Genomic DNA, 18,673 nt, shown 5'->3' with positions numbered 1-18,673 from the left:
TGGGCTTGTACTGATTATTAAACTTTTCTTTTGTGCAGGGAGCCATTGACATTCAACCTGATCAGATGCAGGTGTGTAATTGATGTTTTACCATTTCATTTCTCAGTATGAAGCAGCTAGTTCTCTTGGAATGATCTGATTGATTTTGCTTCTGACTTTTGCACAGACAGTCAACCCAATCCTCATTTTGATCTTGGTTCCGATTGTCGATGGTTTCGTTTATCCCTTGATTGCTAAATGCAACTTCAACTTCACGTGAGTGTAACAATGTGGTAGAGAAATAATCCTTTCAGAACTCTGCATTGGCTAGCTGGAGTCTTGGCAGATTGGATAGGGTAAATATGGTGTATGCCAGATAAACTGACCACTGTGGATACTGAATCCATGTAGCAGATAAATTTTGGCTCGAACTCCAGTATGGATCTGTGGATAAGATTATTTCTCTCTCACCTACAATTCTCCCAGAATGCACTGCTTCTCCAATGCTGGCCATTCATGCATCCTCTACTAATTTCATTCTATGGTTAGAGACTTTGCTTTCAGTATCAAATCTCTCCATGTTGTCACGCTTCTCTCTATTTCTGTAACATTCTCCTGTCGTACTAACTTTCATAATCGCTCCGCGCTTCCAATTTTGATCTCTACAGTATTCCCAATTTTCATTACTTAACTATCTATTGTTGTACCACCAGATGTTCAGAGCTCTAGAATTCCCTTCCTAAAACTCTCCAGCCCCCTACCTCTCCTTGCCCCTTTAAAGCACTTCTTAAAACTTACCTCTTTGGCTAATCTATTTCCTTACATGGCTCACTATCAAATTTAATCTGAACACACTCCTATGAAGCATCTCAGGATGCTAAATAAATTCAGCTTGTCATTCAGTGGTGACTGGCAAAACAATTAGACAATAGTCACTTCAAAAATTAATTTGTAAAACCATTGTGCTTGTGTTCACACATCTATTAACCTTAGCTGAATGATTGTATTTAATTATGGCAGTGTATACTTTGATCACAATCTGCAGCCTGTTGAGGGAGATTTCTGTTTGGGCAGGATTTCCATTTTAAGCACTGAGCTGGAAAATATAAGTTTCCTTCACCCAATTGTATAAATTAGCCCTCTCTGTAGACATGCACCATCCTGGAATTGTCTGGTACCACATTAGACTGGCCAGAATTAAGGAAAGAACAAGAACACTTTATACTGGCATTTAGACAGGTGACAGTTTCACATTTTTATTACTAACATTATTTAGTGTTTGACTTCCCACAAGTGGGAATCTAGTAAATCCTTATGATGTAATCTCTTGGTCAATATGAATAGCCAATGGCAATGCAAGGTGAATTTAACATTACACTAAACGTGAATATGTCAGAGTTAGCACGGAAATTAAAGAAATAAAGGACATATATTTATCGAGCACACTTTGCAACCACTGGACATCTCAAAGTGCTTAATGAATGAAGTACCATGGCCAGGAAAATATTTAAAAAGAGGGCAAATACGAGTACAGTTTCATTCAATGTCATGGGAAAGGGAGTAATGACAGAGTATGTCATGCCAACGACTTGCCACAGTCAAGAATGATGACCTATTATATATGCAAGATTGCAAAATGCCGACAGGTGAATATATAAGGTGTACATTGTAAACTAGAGGTTCTGAAAAAAACCGTGTCAGATGTACATTATTTCTACATAATACTTGCTTGTTGTACCTTGCCATACAAATCAAATTACCCTGTGAACCTGCCATTTACACAATCAAGGTCATAAACCTAATCAACTTATTACTGCTAAGGTCCACTAATCACAACTGGGTGAATGCTTTATCCAGTTACTGATATGGCTAGTTAGAACATTATCTCTATTAGGCTTAGAAATAAAAGATCCATCAAAAGTTTCTTTAATAATCAACAAAATTATTGGTTTATTATGAAGTAAGACTTAATCAACACAGATGCAAATCTGGTTGACACACAATTTGCACAGATGCAAATATTAACCCTTGTAAATAATCCAATATACAGAGACAAACAGAAAGTGTTTTTTTCATTGCAGAGACTAAAAGAACACTTTGGTCAATACTTGTTAGTCCTTGGAAGAAAAAGAAATGTTTAAGATGGCTTTCAGTCAGCCTCCAGTAGACTGCTGTCACTAAACAAAGACAATTTCACAGGGAACTTTGCAGACACAGTTTGTTGACAAAATGTCATGAAGAACACTTTCAAAGACTTTTCAGCATAAGACTCAGGCTGGAACCTCGAAAAGGCTTTTTTCAGAAAGTTAGAAAATGAGCTGAATAACTCTTCTCTCCACAGCCTGTATCCCTTCAGCAAAAACTAATTCCTGACAATCATAAACCCAGGCGTGTGATTTCCAGTAAATACGTCTATGCAATTTGTTTAAGCCACGTAACCTCCAAAAAATACTTTTAAAATACAATGATTTGGAGGTGCCGGTGTTGGACTTGGGTGTACAAAGTTAAAAATCCCACAATGCTAGGTTATAGTCCAACAGGTTTATTTGGAAGCACTAGCTTTCGGAGTGCTACTCCTTCACCACCTGACAACCTGCCTGATGAAGGAGCAGTGCTCTGAAAGCTAGTGCTTCCAAATAAATCTCTTGGACTATAACCTGGTGTTGTGGGATTTTTAACTTCAAAATACAAATCTTAGTGTGCCATTTTTGAGACCACCTTTTTATAAAAAAAGGGTCCAGGTAACTCCTCAGTATTTTCCAGTGAATCATTTCCACAATTCTTTCAATAGGAATTCTCAAAAAAGTTCATACTAAAGCATTGTCATAATAACATTATTTACGTTTAACATTTCTACTGTCAGGGAAGATTGCACAGACTGGAACTCCATCCCTTCCTAGAATAGAAAAGGCTGAATGTTGATTATGTTAGCTTATGTTATGGAGCTTATGTTATAAAGAGGTTATAAAAGATTAAAATTATAAAAGGGTTCACTAAATCACACATAGAGAAGGTGTTTCCACTTCTGAGAAAATTAAAAACTAATGACCATAAATATAAGATATAGTTTGCAAGAAATTGAGGTGAAATTTCTTTATGCAGAAAGAAAATGAAATTTATTACCAAAGACAGCTGTTGAGATGAAGATTGTATATATTTAAGGGGAAGCTAGGCAAACACATTAGGATAGAAGGATACGTTGACAGATTGAGATGAAGAAGGGTGAGTGGAGGCTTATGCAAAGAGGGTAGAGAATGTACTAATTACATTGATATACTGCCTGATGTTTGGAGAATAATCACTGTTTTATGTGTTGCATGTATGGACCATTTGGGCCAAAGGTTAATTTGCCTGCTGTAAAATTCATATCTGCATTTTGTTTGTGTTGATTTCAGGCCCCTAAGGAAGATGACAGTCGGGATGTTTCTTGCAGCTTTAGCATTTATTGTTGCTGCTTTGGTGCAACTTCAAATTGATGTGAGTACCATGACATCAATGGAAGCTGGGAGGTTGGGGGTGGTGTGCAGTTGGCAGAGAAAGAGAACAGTGACAGCATAGGTATTGTGCTGGTTGCAGTTACTTCAGAATAACAAAGGACCTATAATCTGCTCCCCACATTCTCCAGGAGAGTGACAATGTATGAGAGGAAGAGAAGAGATATCTCTGAACATCCTGCAGGCTCCAAACCTCAATGTGACCTGTTTACTCCAGGTATACACCGAGCTGGCCCTGAGTCTTCAGGTATTAGTGATCACTTACTGCTGCAAGCGAAGCCCATGAGTAAATCTCAGAAATATGCAGGAGTAGGTCAGAGGCTAGGAATTTTGCAGTGAGTAACTGACCTCTTGATTCCCCAAAGCCTGTTCACCACCTACAATGCCCAAGTCAGGAGTGTGATGGAATGCTTTCCAACAAGGGAAACATCCTTGTAATAACCACCCTATCAATTCCCTTTTCTGTTTCTCTCACTTGCAAAGGATCTTGGCCACTGATTGGCCACTCATTCTATGTAAAGTCAGGGATCCCACTGAAAAAAAGCCTTGGGATTACAGCACAAAAGGCCATTCAGCCTTTTCTGGTTGTTAAACAGAAATTTTGATGAGAATTCCACTTCTCTCCCTACCTGTGGAAGAAGCCAAAGGCGATGCAATTGCAATCTAAAAGCAATATTGAGAGTTCTGTGACCAGTGAGATCTTGTTGTGACACGTTTAAGGAAGCTTGCTTTTTATTCATTAAACACCTTTCAAAACTAAAAACGTAATTGCAGCCTATGTATAGAAGTGGTGTGGTATAGGAGACAAAATGTTCAGTATAAAATTCTGGGTCTCAACTGTCATTATAATTATACAGTATGTTCCCAGCTGCATCTTGTCTCTTTCTTTGCAGAAAACACTTCCGATCTTCCCTGCTGCTGATCAAAGTCAAATTAAAGTCGTCAATGTTGGTAATTTGTCAGTCGATGTAACACTAAAAGGAGTTTCCGAGAATTATTCACTGAAACCATCAGAGGTGCGTAGGAATCATGTGCTGCCTTCAAGTAATCGCTTTTAGATATGTCATCCAGCAATATGTTATTGAATCTATTGGGAAAGCAGTGCAAAAAAATACACAATCAGTGGATATTCCAAAGATTCATCACCCTCTGAGTGAAAAAGTTCCTCCTCATCTCAGGAGGCTTGCCTTTTATTCTGAGACTTTGTCCTCTGGTAAGACCCCACAGCCAGGAGAAACATACTTTCTGCACCTACTCTGTCTGTACTTCTAAGAAGTTTGTACTTTTCTGTGAGATCATCTCTCATTCTTCCAAACACCAAAGAGTATAGATCCAGTTCTCTCAATTTCTGCCTGCTGGACAGTCCTACCATCCAAGAATCAACCTAGTGAATTTTGGTGTAATTCCTCGATGTCAAGTGCATCCATTCCTTGTTAACGGGACCAGAACTGTACACAGTGCTCAAGATGTCATCTCACTAGTGTTCTATGCAACTCATTCAAAACTTCTTTGCTCCTGCATTCAGATCATCTTATCTTTGCCTCCTGAACTGCTCTTGCACTTTCATTCTAGCTTTTAATGATTTATCAACAAGGTCAAATAGGTCCCTTTGGACATCAACACCTTACAATTTCCCACCATTTGAGAAAAAAACTGTGCATGTGTATTCTTCTTCTCAAAGTGGATAACCTCACACTTATCCATACTATAATCCATCTGCTGTAGCCTTGTCCATTTACTCAACCTGTTTAAGCCACTTGAAACCTGTTTGCATCCTCTTCACCAGCTCACATTCCTACCAAGTTTTGTATCATATACAACCTTGGAAATATTACATTTGGTTCCTGCTGCCAAATTATTGTTATAAATTGTAAACAGCTGGGGATCGAGCACTGATCCTTACCATACCCCACTAGTCACTGCCTGGCAACCTAGGAATAATTCATTTATTCTCACTTTCTGTCTATTAACCAATCCCCAGCCCTTGCTACTTTATTGCCCCAATCCCATAATGTTTTAATTTGTTTAGTGACCTCCTGTATGCAACATTATCAAAGGTCTTCAGAAAATCCAATTGTTTTGTACCCCCCAAGCTTCTTCTCATTGCAGCTTTCTGTAGTTTTTTTTTCTCCATTTAAATAATACTTTCTCTTGTTCTGCCTACCAAGATGGACACCTTTACATTTTCATATATTATACTCCATTTGCCAGCTTTTTGCCCACTCGCTTAACTAATTCATATCCCTCTGTAAATTATATTCCTCTCACAACTCGCTTTCCCACCTACTTTTTGTGCTGTCTGAAAATTAGGCTACATTTCCTTCCTCCAAGTCATTAATATATTGTAAACAATTGTGGACCCAACATTGATACCTGTGGAACCCCACTGGTTATAGGTCACCAACCTGAAAACAAAGAACCTTTTATCCCCACTTGCTGTTTCCTGTCCAGTAGGCAATTCTCTACCTGCTCCATTGTACTAACTCCAACATCTCCATGGGTTCTTATGACGTTTGTGAAGGACCTTCTGAATGCCTACTGCAAGACCAAATACAATACATCTAGTGGTTTCCCTCTAGCTGTTTGAGACTCCCTTGAAAAACTCTAATAAATTAGTTAGGTATGATTTCCCTTTCATGAGGTCATGCTGACTTTGCTTAATTGGATTACGATTTTTCAAATGTAATGCTATAACTTCCTTAATAATTGAATCCAATATTTTCCAACAATAGATTTGAGGTTAATTGGCCTATGGCTACCCACTTTCTGCCTCCCTCTCTTTTTGAATTGAGGAGTCATATTAGCAATTTTCCAGTCTTCTGGTGCTTCTCCAGAGTCCCTTGGCTTTTGAAAAATTATAACCAACGCATCCATTTTGTCTGTGGCTACATTTTTATTTCAAAAATATACTTTATTCATACCTGTATATACATACATAGTCAATATAAAAGTTTGGTTCTGTACATTCTTAGATTATTGAGAAAAGCAAACATTGGATTTTGTCTGTCCCAAAAGATCCAATAATTCAAAGGTACTTCTTAACTCTGCAAAGTACTAATTACATATACTTGAGGCGCCTGGAGGGTCCAATAACAGAATAGACCCCCAGCATACTCTGTCGTCTTTCCCCACTGCATCTTAGCTTTAGTATGTCCCTCAGCACGTGGATCTTGGAATGTGCCAGTCTGCAACACTTTGTCAAGGTCAACTCCTTGCTCTGAAAGACCAACAAGTTTTAGGCAGACCAAAGAGCATCTTTAATGAAGTTGATAGTGCTCCAGACACAGATGATGTTTGTCTCGGTCTGTGTACCAGAGAACAGACTGTACAGCACAGAGTCTCACGTCATGGAGCTGCTCAGGATGAATCTCGATAAAAACCAATCCATCTTTCTCCACACTTCCTTTGCAAAGGCACATTTCAGAAGAAGATGCGTGACAGTCACTATGCCATTCCCCCTCACCCACCCCCCCCACCCCCACTCAACAACCCTCCTGCAGCCACTTCAATGGCAGCGTGCATTGGATGTACATGAAGGATCTCACCAGCAGCCAAGCAATGTCTTGGTGCTTGTTGGAAAGTTCTGGTGCTGATGCATTCTGGCAAATGACTTTGAAAGTCTGCTCAGGGAACAATCCAACAGGATTCACCCTCTCCTTTTCCCGTCGGGTCTTGATGACGCTATGTGCTGACCACTTCCTGATGGATCTGTGGTCAAAGGACAGATGATATGGATTGGTCCAACTACTTGGAGCATTCCACGGCAGCAGACCAGTACTTTCCTTCGCAACACAGGGGACAGGTAGAACCTCAGTACACCGTGACACTTGGTGTTTGTGTAATAAGGGTCCATGCACAGCTTGATGCAGCCATGCACACAAAGATGGCATTGGATACATTCTTCCCCCCCCTTATCCAGAGCTTTGTACATGGTGTCCCTGTGGACAAGGTCCAATTAAAACCTCCAGGTGAAATAGAAGATGGCTCGGGTGACTATAATGGCACAGATTTGGGGAATGGACCAGACCTGTGCCATTTACAACAACAGAGACAGTGCTTCACATCTGATGACCAGGTTTTTACCCACAGTAGAAAGGGAGCAGTGCTCCTAAAAGCCCAGTTGCTGCCTCACTTGGCAATACACTCTTCCCAAATGTTTGTGCATGTCCTGGCCACTCTGAATCATATTCCCAGCACTTTCAGGTAATCTGGCCTGACAGAGAAGGGGATAAAGGGTCAGTATCCTTGGAGGGCCAGGGAGCCAGGGAACTAGTCTGCCTTTAGCACCATTAGTTTGTCTAATACTATTTATCTAATGATGGTGATGATACTTACTTTATCTCCTGTATATCCTGTATATTACTGGGGTTAGAAGTATCTTCCACCATAATTCACTGATACAGAATATTTGTTTAACTTCTCTGCCATTTCATTGTTCTCCATAATTGTCTCCCACATTCATTTTCTAAGGGGTCTATGATGGTATTTTTGCACTATGGTTAGCCCTGCTGCCTCACAGAGCCAGGGACCCTCGTTCGATTCCATCCTTGAGTGACTGTCTGTGTGGAATTTGTATGTTTCTGCTAGGTGGTCCAGTTTCCTCCCACAGTCCAAAGATATGCAGGTTAGGTGCATTGGCTGCGCTTAAACATTGTCCTGTAATGTCCAGGGATGTGCAGTTTAGGTGGGTTAGCCATAGCAAAAATTATATGCTGGGTTACAGCGATGGAGCGGGTCTTGGTGGGATGCTCTGTGGAGGGTCAGTGCAGACTCGATGGGCCGAATGTCCTCTTCTGCAGTGTACGGCTTCTATAATTGTATGTTCACTTTGACTTCTCTCTTCCTTATATATTTAAGTGAGCTCTTATTATCAGATTTTCTATTCCTAAAGGTCTACTCTCAGAGTTTACTTTATCTGTCTTTAATATGATTTTTAGTTCTCCTTTATTGGATTTTTATTATCTTTTTCATCCTCCTTTATTGGATTCTGAATTTATCCCAGTCTTTAGGGCTATCGCTGAATTTTGCCTCCTTACATGCTTTTTCCTTTCAATGTTATGCTCTCCTCAATTTCCTTGGTTGGTTTTTCCTGCTTTTAGAATTCTTCTTCTTTACTGGGTTATATTTTTGCTGAAAGTCATGAATTACCTCCTTAAACGTCTGTCACTGCTTGCTTACGGTCTTTCCTGCTAAGCTCTCTGCCTTTGGACTGGACAGCACGCCCTCAGTATTGCACTCGAAAGTAGGGCTGGGTATCTGGCGTGAGCCTCGAACCCATTTGACACTTTGAGTCCAAGTGCTACCATGTGAACTGGGGATGGTGCTGTTAAGGAGACATGTGCCCTCTGGGAGATCCTTAAGGTGGATGAGTGCTGCAACTCCCATTTTTCTCCGGTGTTAGACCATGAGGCTGGGAGGATTTGTCAAAGTAAACCCTAAAGCCCAAATCTATACATACATAGATTCACAGACCATCTGATGTCGTTGAAATCGAAGCAGCCTCTTTTGAAATTCTTGCTTATTTTTGTCAATCTATTCATAAGCTTATTCTTTTACAGGCAACTGAGTATACTATTGTTACGACAGCCGATATAAAGAGTCTTGTAGTTTCCTATGGAGCCGTTAATAGAACCTTGCAACACAAAATTCGGAATGGAACACGTCACACACTCCTAGTAACAAACTTGCCGTTCATCGACGTGCTATTGGTTAGTATAAATCTGGATAAGGTGGGATAATATGCTTGCATCACTATATTTCCTAGCTTATTAAAGAAGTGCTGTACAAAAACTTGGTGTACATACTTCTTAAGTATTAATTTCTACTTTAGTAATGAGAATGTGATCTAGATGGGGAAATGGAAGCCAGATTTTCTGATAACCAGATGATAGTTTCTGCAGGGTTGGTGAAAACTGTGTATCAGGCCACTGCAGAATCGCCACTGTAACAGACTCAGGGAAATTGATGAATCTACTGGGCAATATACCTGCATGTGAATCAATGTTGCCTGCAATTTTTCTGCTTGCTGTGTGTATCTCTGAGGTCTGTCTCTGTATTCAGAAACCAAGTGTTGGCACTGACTAATGTATAGGATCTTCTTCGAGTGAACACTGCAGGATGTCCTCTGAAAGTATCCTTTTTAGTTGGAGAGCCAGGAGGTTTTGCTGGAGTTAGCCAAAAGACTAGTTAACAAGAAGTTAGACAATTAAAAATGTGGTTTCGCTCCCAAGTGACTATTCAACTCACACCCTCAACTTACCTCACAAATTCCCCAATTTCACCTCCTCCAAATGCCCAGCGCCACCCAGCCCCTGACTTGACATCACTGCTCCAAACCATCTTCTCCACAGGACCCTACACACCACCCTCTCTGCCCAGGACCCGACACACCTCCTTTCTTTCTCCCACAGTCCCCACCTCCTCCCAGGACCCAGGACTTCCTCTCAGGACCTCTCACCTTCCCCCAAGACCTTCTCTCCCCCGGAACCTGACATGCCCCTCCCACCTCACTGTGTACCTGGCAGCCCCCAAACCCTCTGCCAGGCCCAACTACATATCACACCCCGCTATCCCCACTTCCCAACCGATGGGAGCTGACACACCCCACCTTCCTATGACCTGACACCCTGAACACCTCCAACAGCCCAGATATTGCACCTCTGCTCCAGTTTAAAATCCGTTTCCAACCCGGACACCCAAAACAGAGCATCATTTTCCTATCTCAGTTTGTGCTCTGGCAATCTACCCCATGCCCACTTGGCACCTTGACCTCACACTTAACTACGTATTTTCCCTTACACGGGAAGTGTCAAACAGGCTGTGCTTTTTGCTGGACATTTGAATCACAGAATATAGCAGCGACAACTTGAAAACAGGGGGCATGTGTTGACTTTCCCAATGAATCCAGTGCACCAGGAACCTGTCAGCTTTAAAATGTGCTCTGCATTTCAGAAAGGGTCCTGAATGGAATCTCTTGTCAGAAATGCTGGGATCTTTCTTAATGTAAAAACAGAGCAAAAGGCAACCCAAGACTGATTGCCATTTCTTGAAAAATCTAGCACAATATGCAAGGCAGATTGCTATATTAGCTTTGGTAATTCAGTTTAAACCATTATCAGTACTAATGTAAAGTATTAAGTTAATACCCAATTCTTAATGAATGCAAATCTTTAAGGAAACTGTCCATAGTTTCCTGCAAGTTGGCAATTTCACTTAAAGAGACCACAGCATGTTTGATGTAGGCTGTGCAAAATTCATTGCAATGAAGGCACATAATTGTTGTAAGTCAAAATTTCTTTTCTCTAATTTACCACTATGCTTCACTGGTGATTTTTTTATTGGTATGTCAGCATGGGAAAAAACTGTTTCCACTCGTAGCAACGGAGGTCTCTTGTGCTGAATGAATGCAACAAATAGGTTATACAGTTATCTTGTAAATACCAAAAAGGATGTTTTAACTGTTGGATCACAATATATAACTGCTTTAAGGTTAATTACATTAATAAGAGGGAAGTCAGGCCAGATTAACAGATGAGTTACATCCTGGAAACATGAAACAGCCTGAAACACGATCATGTGATATTATACCATACTTAAGAGTGCTATTTTAACATTTAATTCAAACTTAAATGGTATTTGTTGATAGAGTGAGGTACGTCACTGACTAAGGCATATATTGCCCATGATCTTATATACTTTCCTGACAATACGAAACATTAAAAAAATTCTTTGTTACTTTTATCATCAGACTCTGTTTTCAGATATGAAATATTCAGTGATTTTATTCACCTCCCAACCAAATGCCCCATCTGAGAATGAAGGCACAAATTTCTTAGGAGATAAGAGAGTAGTGCTTACTAGATATATTAACTGAGACTAGAAACTCGTCTTCAAATTAACCACAAGTACAAATCTTCGTCCTGCTTCTCTGGATAAGAGCACAGTGGATCTTTGTTCATTAACTTGATCTGCTATCAAATTATTTTAGTTGGCTCTTCCAAACTGACTCTAGGTGAATAATGTCAGGTTTTCCTTTTGTTGGATTAATTCAAATATGTCAGAACTCATAAAAAAAAATGCCTCACCAGTCTGGCATAAATGAACAAAATCAGAAGTTGCGGGAGAAACTCTGATAGATCTGACAGCTCCTGTGGAGAGCAAGCACAGCTAACGTTTCAGGTTTTAGCGACCCTTCGGCTGAGCTTCTCCAGCAGTTTCAGTGTGGGTTTTTTTCCTTCTTCAGGTTTCCAGCATCCAGGGTTCTTCTTTTCATTTTGGAATAATGAACTATTGACTGTATAACTACCATGGTTAATAAAGTTAATATAAACATTTTTTTTGACAGCTTGAGGATTATGAAGACAAACCAGAAGAAGGAAAAAATGCAATCAGGTAATTTATTTTCCACTACTGACCATCTTCTCACCTTGTATCCCGAGAAGCACTTTAAGACATTTCACTCTGTTATATACATAAATAAAAGATGTTGTTGTGCAAACGTCTCTTTTATGCCTCTGATTGCAAGTCTTAACTCATCCTACTTTTGTAATATTTCTTTATTCTGATATATTTAACCAAATTTGGTTTCATTCCAGATTTGCAACAGCATTCCCAAATATTGAAAATATCACAATGAGCGATAAAGATTTTGGATATTTGGATGGACTATCAGCAACAAACTACTCATTATTTACTAAAGGACAGTAAGTGACTCTCTCAGTAACTTAAGTCTCCAGGTCTTAACTGGGCACATTCTGATTTATTTTCACTGCCTGTCAATTTTGAAGATCTAAAATCATTTTACTTAATAAGGAACAACCTAGGTAGTAACTATTAGATCATTTTGCTCTTTTGTTCTAATTAACTTTGTTACTTTAGACAGAGAAATACTTGGATTCTGTTGTAGCAACTGCAAAATTAGGATTTGAGTTTTACACCACTCATGTATGTACTCACAAATATAACACTACACCATCAAACATTCTACAAGTCTTTATTGAGCCCACAATCCACAATTTGAGTATATCATACTCCACATACTCAAACTCTAAAACCAATTCTCCCTTTGATCTGTACATTTCATGCACTTTACTTGTAAATCACAAAACACTAAAAAGAACACAAGTGACATGAGATAAATGACATGGAGACAAGAGGATGCACTTAGCTCATCTGGATCCCTTCTAATCTTACTGTTACCAAGGATATATGGTATAATCAAGCACTTTCAATATTTTTATTGTTATAAACCCACTGACCAGGCAGATATCTCACAATCCATCAAGATATGGATGAATGACCCTTATAAAATGCCTTCAGTCTCTCATCCTTGCATTGGACCTGCTCCACAAATAATTCCTGTTCAACCGAAAGCTGTTTAAAATCACTGGGTGCTGATCTCATAAACAGCCCAGGGTAATGAGATGGGCAGGTGGTGTTTACCTTCTCTCCCACCCCCTTCACATAAACTGCAACATCAATGACCTTTGTAACATTAGCTACATCACTCACTTTGGGTTGATGAGAAGGGTTAGTCCAATTTAGTCAGTGGGTCACATTTGGAAAATGTTGTAATGCTTTTGATACTCAATAATAAAAAAAGACTTTGGAAAGAAATGGTGGATATTGCAGAATTTCATTTACAACAGTATTGCCTCTCATTACATCACAGGATAAGTAGTTTTTAAGTAATTTTGATTTGAATTACTCATTAATTTTACCTCACCCTTGGTAATTTAGAAATAAAAGTAAGAGATTGAATAGGAGGTTGAGATGGAGGTCTATATTATTATTATTTCAAAACTTGGGTTCTATAAACAAATGAGATCTTAGTTTTCAGTTTGTTGAAGGTGACTTGGTTTTTAATGGTCAGAAGCTCATTTTCTTAGCATGCCAAAAAATTCATGTGACTTAATTTATATGACTAGACAACCTACCTGATGAGGTTTGAGCTAAAATATTTACTACGTTGAGTTTTTATGACTCAGTGAAAGAGAGGCCAGAGGAGAGAAATGGGTTCAGTTTCGAAAAGATCCCCACCAGCAGGTGAGCTGTTTAGCAGGTCAAAGCAGTTAGAAAAAGACATGATATTTCTACTTACAGTTCAGAGAGAAAAGTCAGTTAGTTTGCTTGTGTCTATACATGAACGCTTGTGACCCTGTCAGTTGAGTAAGAAATTAAAGAGTCAAGATGAGAATGATAATTCCTTGGGGTTGAGTGTCTGTAAAGGAAATTGCTGGGACAATCTTTCATTTTGGCTACTTATAAGAAGATCATTTCAAATTGCGCATATGTTTATACATCAGATGCTTTCTTGTTTCTTTTATGCAATAGATTTATATTATTTTATTAAATGTAGATCGGCAGCCTTTCATGAATATTTCCGGTGACTGACTGCCAAGGTAACCAAATTGCAAGCGTAAAACTTATGACCTATCGAGACAGGTTTCAACTGGGATTACCATCAACTGGGATCATGTTAATGTAGAAGATAGAGAGTAAGGATAATGGAGATGTGTCTAGAATGTGTTCCCCCTTTAAGAACTGCTTCCCACTCGAAGTATGGGACCTCTGAATTAATCCTGTTGTTCCTAAAAATTGCAATGAATTTAGTGGCATTACAAGAGAGAGAAAAAGAGCGAAGTAGCAAGCGAGAATCAGAACAAATTGTGGTTAATGCAACCAATCACTGTGGACTGTGAAATCTTCATGTTCAATTTTCTGTCTCACTTAGGAAACTAATCTCATTTATCATGGATGGAATAGAATATAAACAAAACTCAAAGGAATTTGGTTTTGGAAGCGCCTACACAATCATCATTAATGAAATAGTGAGTAGTTCATTCATGACAAATTGATTCTCATTCATGTGGAATTTCAATTTTATTCATAAAACTGTTTCCCCAGAGAAAAGACGTCCTTTCTAGCCCTACATCCTCCTTCAGCCTGACAACTCCCTCAGGTCTCTATTGCCCGCTGATTTTAATCATAGCTATTGATGGCTGTACCATCGATTGTCAAAGTTATGGAATCCCCTTCCTAAATCCCTCTTCCCTTTCTTCCTTGAAAATACTCTGTTTAAAACCTACCTCTTTGTCCAGCTTTTAATCCTGTGTCCAGATAGCATGTGATGCAGCTTGGGGTTAAATTTTGTTTGATGGGTTTTGCTCCTATGATGCATCTTGGAACATTTAGTTACATTAAATGCAGGTTTTAAATGGTCAAATATCTGGTTACATTAAAATGGTGTTCTGAAAAAGTAATTGTTTTAAGCACAATGCTTTTAGATTAGGTTTTTTTTTCTTTTTACTGAAATTTACCTCAATGCAGGTGAACTGACTGTGCAACATTATTGTAACAATACTGTACACCACAAATAGAAATCACAACTTTTGAGGTATAGGCTTTGTTAGCGTGTTATTGAGAATACAGAATGCAGCGAAAAACAATTCACTTACAGATTATTGCTTATTTATGAAATAACTTCAGCAGAAAACTGGAAATAGATATCTTCATTGGCTCAAACAGAGAGAGAAAACGATTACTTTTAGATTAGATTCCCTACAGTGTGGAAACAGGCCCTTCGGCCCATCCAGTCCACACTGACCCTCCGAAGAGACCCATTTCCCTCTAATGCACCTAACACTATGGGGCAATTTAATATGGCCAATTCACCTGACCTGCACATCTTTGGACTGTCTTCCTCTGTTTTAGCCAATGAAGATATCTAGTTCCAGTTTTCTGCTGAAGTAGGAGTAAAAACAATTCAAATGCTTTAAAGAAAGGAACTGGGGTTCAGACAATGCCTTTCTTCAGGATGGTTAAAACCCATTTTAGCCAATGAAACACAATGAGAAAATAGGGTTGTATCTTACAGTGACATGGACTATGGTGAGAAATCCGGTAAAGTCCTGGGAGGAGTCCAGTGAGGCCAATCTCAACATTGCAAGCAACTTGTATTTTTTTAAGAAGTTCCAGACATTGAGATGTGAATCTGACAAGACAGCAGCAAGTTGCCTATTAAGAGGTGCACCCTTGCTTATGAACTGGAAATCTACCCTCATTAATGTGCAGCTTTCTATCCTACAACCATCCATGGGCAGCAAAACCTCACCAATTCCTGACATGGAAGTCAGAGCAGGTACCTGGGAACTCCAGTTCATTGCTTGTTCCAAAAGTCCACCAAGTTGGACACTAGCCACCAATCTTTCAGGGCATGCCCCATGTACACTGGCCAAATTCACCTAATGTCCACAGGTATTGGCATCGCATACATGTTAGTGTTTAAGACCCCTCATGGGTCATCTCTGATCCACTTACTCTCACACTCCAATGCTGTACCTTGGATATAATGGCAATTATCATTGTAATGCTGCAGCAAGGACCCTGAGAGATCAGTGACACACTCCCAGCTCATGGACTGGACCAAGGTAACTCTCTGGACTGTCTGCTTGCTGTCATGGTGCCCATTCATTGGAGGCTATCTGAATATTCACAGTATCCCTGCTCTGAATCTTGACCCTCAGCCAGAGCTACCAGACTCACAGTACTGTTTGCTAGCCATGCCTTCTAGTGCAGACACAAAGCTAGGAAGCTTATTATGGTTGTCAGCAGTCTTTAGTCATGTTAAAGGAGATAGTCATCAATCAAGGGTTATCTCTGATAAGTGTTTTGAGGAAAGCATCATGGAATCGAGACAATATTTTGGGAGAGTACAGCAAGTAAAAACCCAGACACATAATAGAAAGGAGCAAAAGATCATTGACTTCGAGAATTCACCTCCATCTATTCTGAGGATGGTACACGTGTCAAGAGGCTTAAATCACAAAGGCATGGACTGATTTTGTAAACCCTTAAGTATAGAACATGCAATAGACAATGCAATTGAGATGTTTAGGTTGATTAAAAGACTTAATAGCATTTGATAAAGAGAAATTATTTTCTCTGGTGAGGAAGACCAGAACAAGGAGGCAGAACCCTACAGTTGGAGCTCAATTATTCAAGGGATCAACGCTTCAAAAACCAGTGGCTCAAACACCACTTTATTAAGAGCAAAAAACACCAACTTTATCAATGACAGCTACATCCTATGGAGAAAGCTTTTAAAAAATCAGAAAGCACTTCCTAAAAAGGGGATGAAAATCTGGAATTCTCTTTATGACAAATTGCAGTTGGGGGTCAATTGAAATTTCAAAACTGAGATTGAGGAAAATTTTCACTAGGGCAGGATATTAAGGGTTATGAAGCCAGTGGTAAGGCAATGGTGGTCGGGATAGGTGGAGTTAAGATACAGATCAGCTGTGGTCTTATTGGAAAAACAGAATGGCTTTCAGGGACTGAAATCCTCCTCTTCCTGAGTTCCTAAGATGCATCGCTACTGTGTCTGGCATTTCCTATTGCAATATGGTGAATATAGATAGTGACTTTCAAACTGCGTTGCATTTTTCACATTGATGATAGTGTCGTATGTTTTCTCTGTTAAGTTTTCCACAGATAATTTTACATTAAACTACATTGAAGAAATCGAACCCAACAGTTTCCACATGGCGTGGCAGATTCCCCAATACGTTCTCATCACAAGTGGTGAAGTGGTTTTCTCCGTCACTGGTCTAGCGTTCGCCTACTCACAGGTAGTTAACCATTTTTATGGCAAAAATCTTTCAACATTGTGAATTTCCAGGAACTTGACAATTCAATCTGAAGCTTGTGCCATAATCGGAAAGAATAGAGTAAGACTAAAGATTTGCACCATCAACACGTGTTGCTTCCAAGAGACCCATCCATCTTTGGGATTTCCAACAAGAGCTGACCATTTGATAGTTTATCAAGCTTGACAGATCCTTAATATTGTGCTAAACAACACACATTCCTGAACAGTTACCTACCATAGATTTGGTATCAAGGGCAGTGCTGATTATGTTCTACATATTCTATGTTTCTCCTGTTGTTAACCCAATAGTATTCACTTTTTACAAAGGAGGCAATATACTTTAGGAAAATATCAATAGTTAAATGGGTTGGACAACAAAATGTCAAGTTAACTGAAATGTGGAGTGAACATAGGGTACTGTCATAGTTAAAGTTACTGATCTAAGAATACAGAGACTTTCACTAATAATTCAAAAACTGGCATTCAAATTGCACCACAACAGGTAGGAAATTTAAATTCAGCTAATTCAATCAATTGAGATGAAAAAGCTAGCAATAGTAAGTATGACCATGAAATTATTGGATTGACCTAAAACCACATTTAATTCATGAGTGATCTTCAGGGAAGGAGGTGAGCCATCCTTACATGATCTGGCTTAAGTGTGACTCGAGAATGCCTCATCGCCAGAACTTTTCAGCAAGCACCAAGATGTCACTTGGCTGGTGCTATGAAGGGCACTACCTGTGAGATCCTGCATGTATGCCCTGAGTCTCTGTGCCACCACATGCTGAGACAATTCTGCAGGCATGTACCTTTGTAAAGAAGGTCTAGAGAGAGAGATGCAGTGGTTCTTGTCAAGGTTTGTCCCAAGCAGCTCCATGACACAGGACTCTGTGCTCTACAGGCTGTTCCCCAGAACACACAATGAGACCAACATCAATTACACCTGGAACACCATCAATTCAGTGAAAGACACTCTTTGGTCTGCACAAACCGTGTTGGTCTTCCAGAGCAAGGAACTGACCTCAACCAAGCGTTGCAGACTGGCACATTCCAAGGTCCAGGACTGCGTGCTGAGGGACGCACCAAAACTTGGGGTACCTGCTGCCAAAGTGCAGTGGAGAAAGACCACTGTATATGGTCTTTAAAGTTTAATGGGGGATCCATTTAATTATCAGATTCTCTCAGTACCTCAAATATTGGTAAATGTTGTCTTGGGTAAGTAAGAAATGCCTTGGGTTTGTTTGTTCTCTATATATGAGGACTATACAGAACTAAATTACTCTACTGCCTATGTACGTATAAAAAGGATTTTTATGAATAAAGAATATTTTTGAAATAAAGTAAAATGTGTGACTCTCGAACCACAATGATGCTGTTGAGTTTTAACTGTTACCTGAAGTGGGGCCTAGTCCACCACTCAGTTACATTCAAGAAGATGGTTCAGCAACACCATCTCCTTGAGGCTAATTGCTGCTGGGCAATAAATGCCCTCATTGTATAAATAATTTTTTTAGAAATCTAGAATTTATAGCATACACATAAATTCTGG

At 39.5% G+C, this 18,673-nt stretch overlaps 1 protein-coding gene across 2 annotated transcripts in view; it reads left to right on the top strand.

Annotated features, from left to right (window-relative positions):
* Positions 1-18,673, top strand: part of LOC140481585 (solute carrier family 15 member 1-like) — a 59,716-nt gene that overhangs the window by 38,055 nt on the left and 2,988 nt on the right. For both annotated transcript variants that reach the window (XM_072578017.1, XM_072578018.1), the window contains 9 exons: positions 39-71; positions 167-255; positions 3,375-3,456; positions 4,367-4,489; positions 9,032-9,181; positions 11,818-11,864; positions 12,068-12,175; positions 14,206-14,302; positions 16,955-17,101. In XM_072578017.1, the coding sequence (XP_072434118.1) occupies positions 39-71; positions 167-255; positions 3,375-3,456; positions 4,367-4,489; positions 9,032-9,181; positions 11,818-11,864; positions 12,068-12,175; positions 14,206-14,302; positions 16,955-17,101 (876 nt within the window). The remainder of the gene's footprint in view (positions 1-38; positions 72-166; positions 256-3,374; positions 3,457-4,366; positions 4,490-9,031; positions 9,182-11,817; positions 11,865-12,067; positions 12,176-14,205; positions 14,303-16,954; positions 17,102-18,673) is intronic.

Source organism: Chiloscyllium punctatum, chromosome 9, assembly GCF_047496795.1.
Source record: "Chiloscyllium punctatum isolate Juve2018m chromosome 9, sChiPun1.3, whole genome shotgun sequence".
NCBI lineage: Eukaryota > Metazoa > Chordata > Chondrichthyes > Orectolobiformes > Hemiscylliidae > Chiloscyllium > Chiloscyllium punctatum.
Note: the sequence above shows the minus strand (reverse complement) of the source record. Positions and strands in the feature narration are given on the sequence as shown.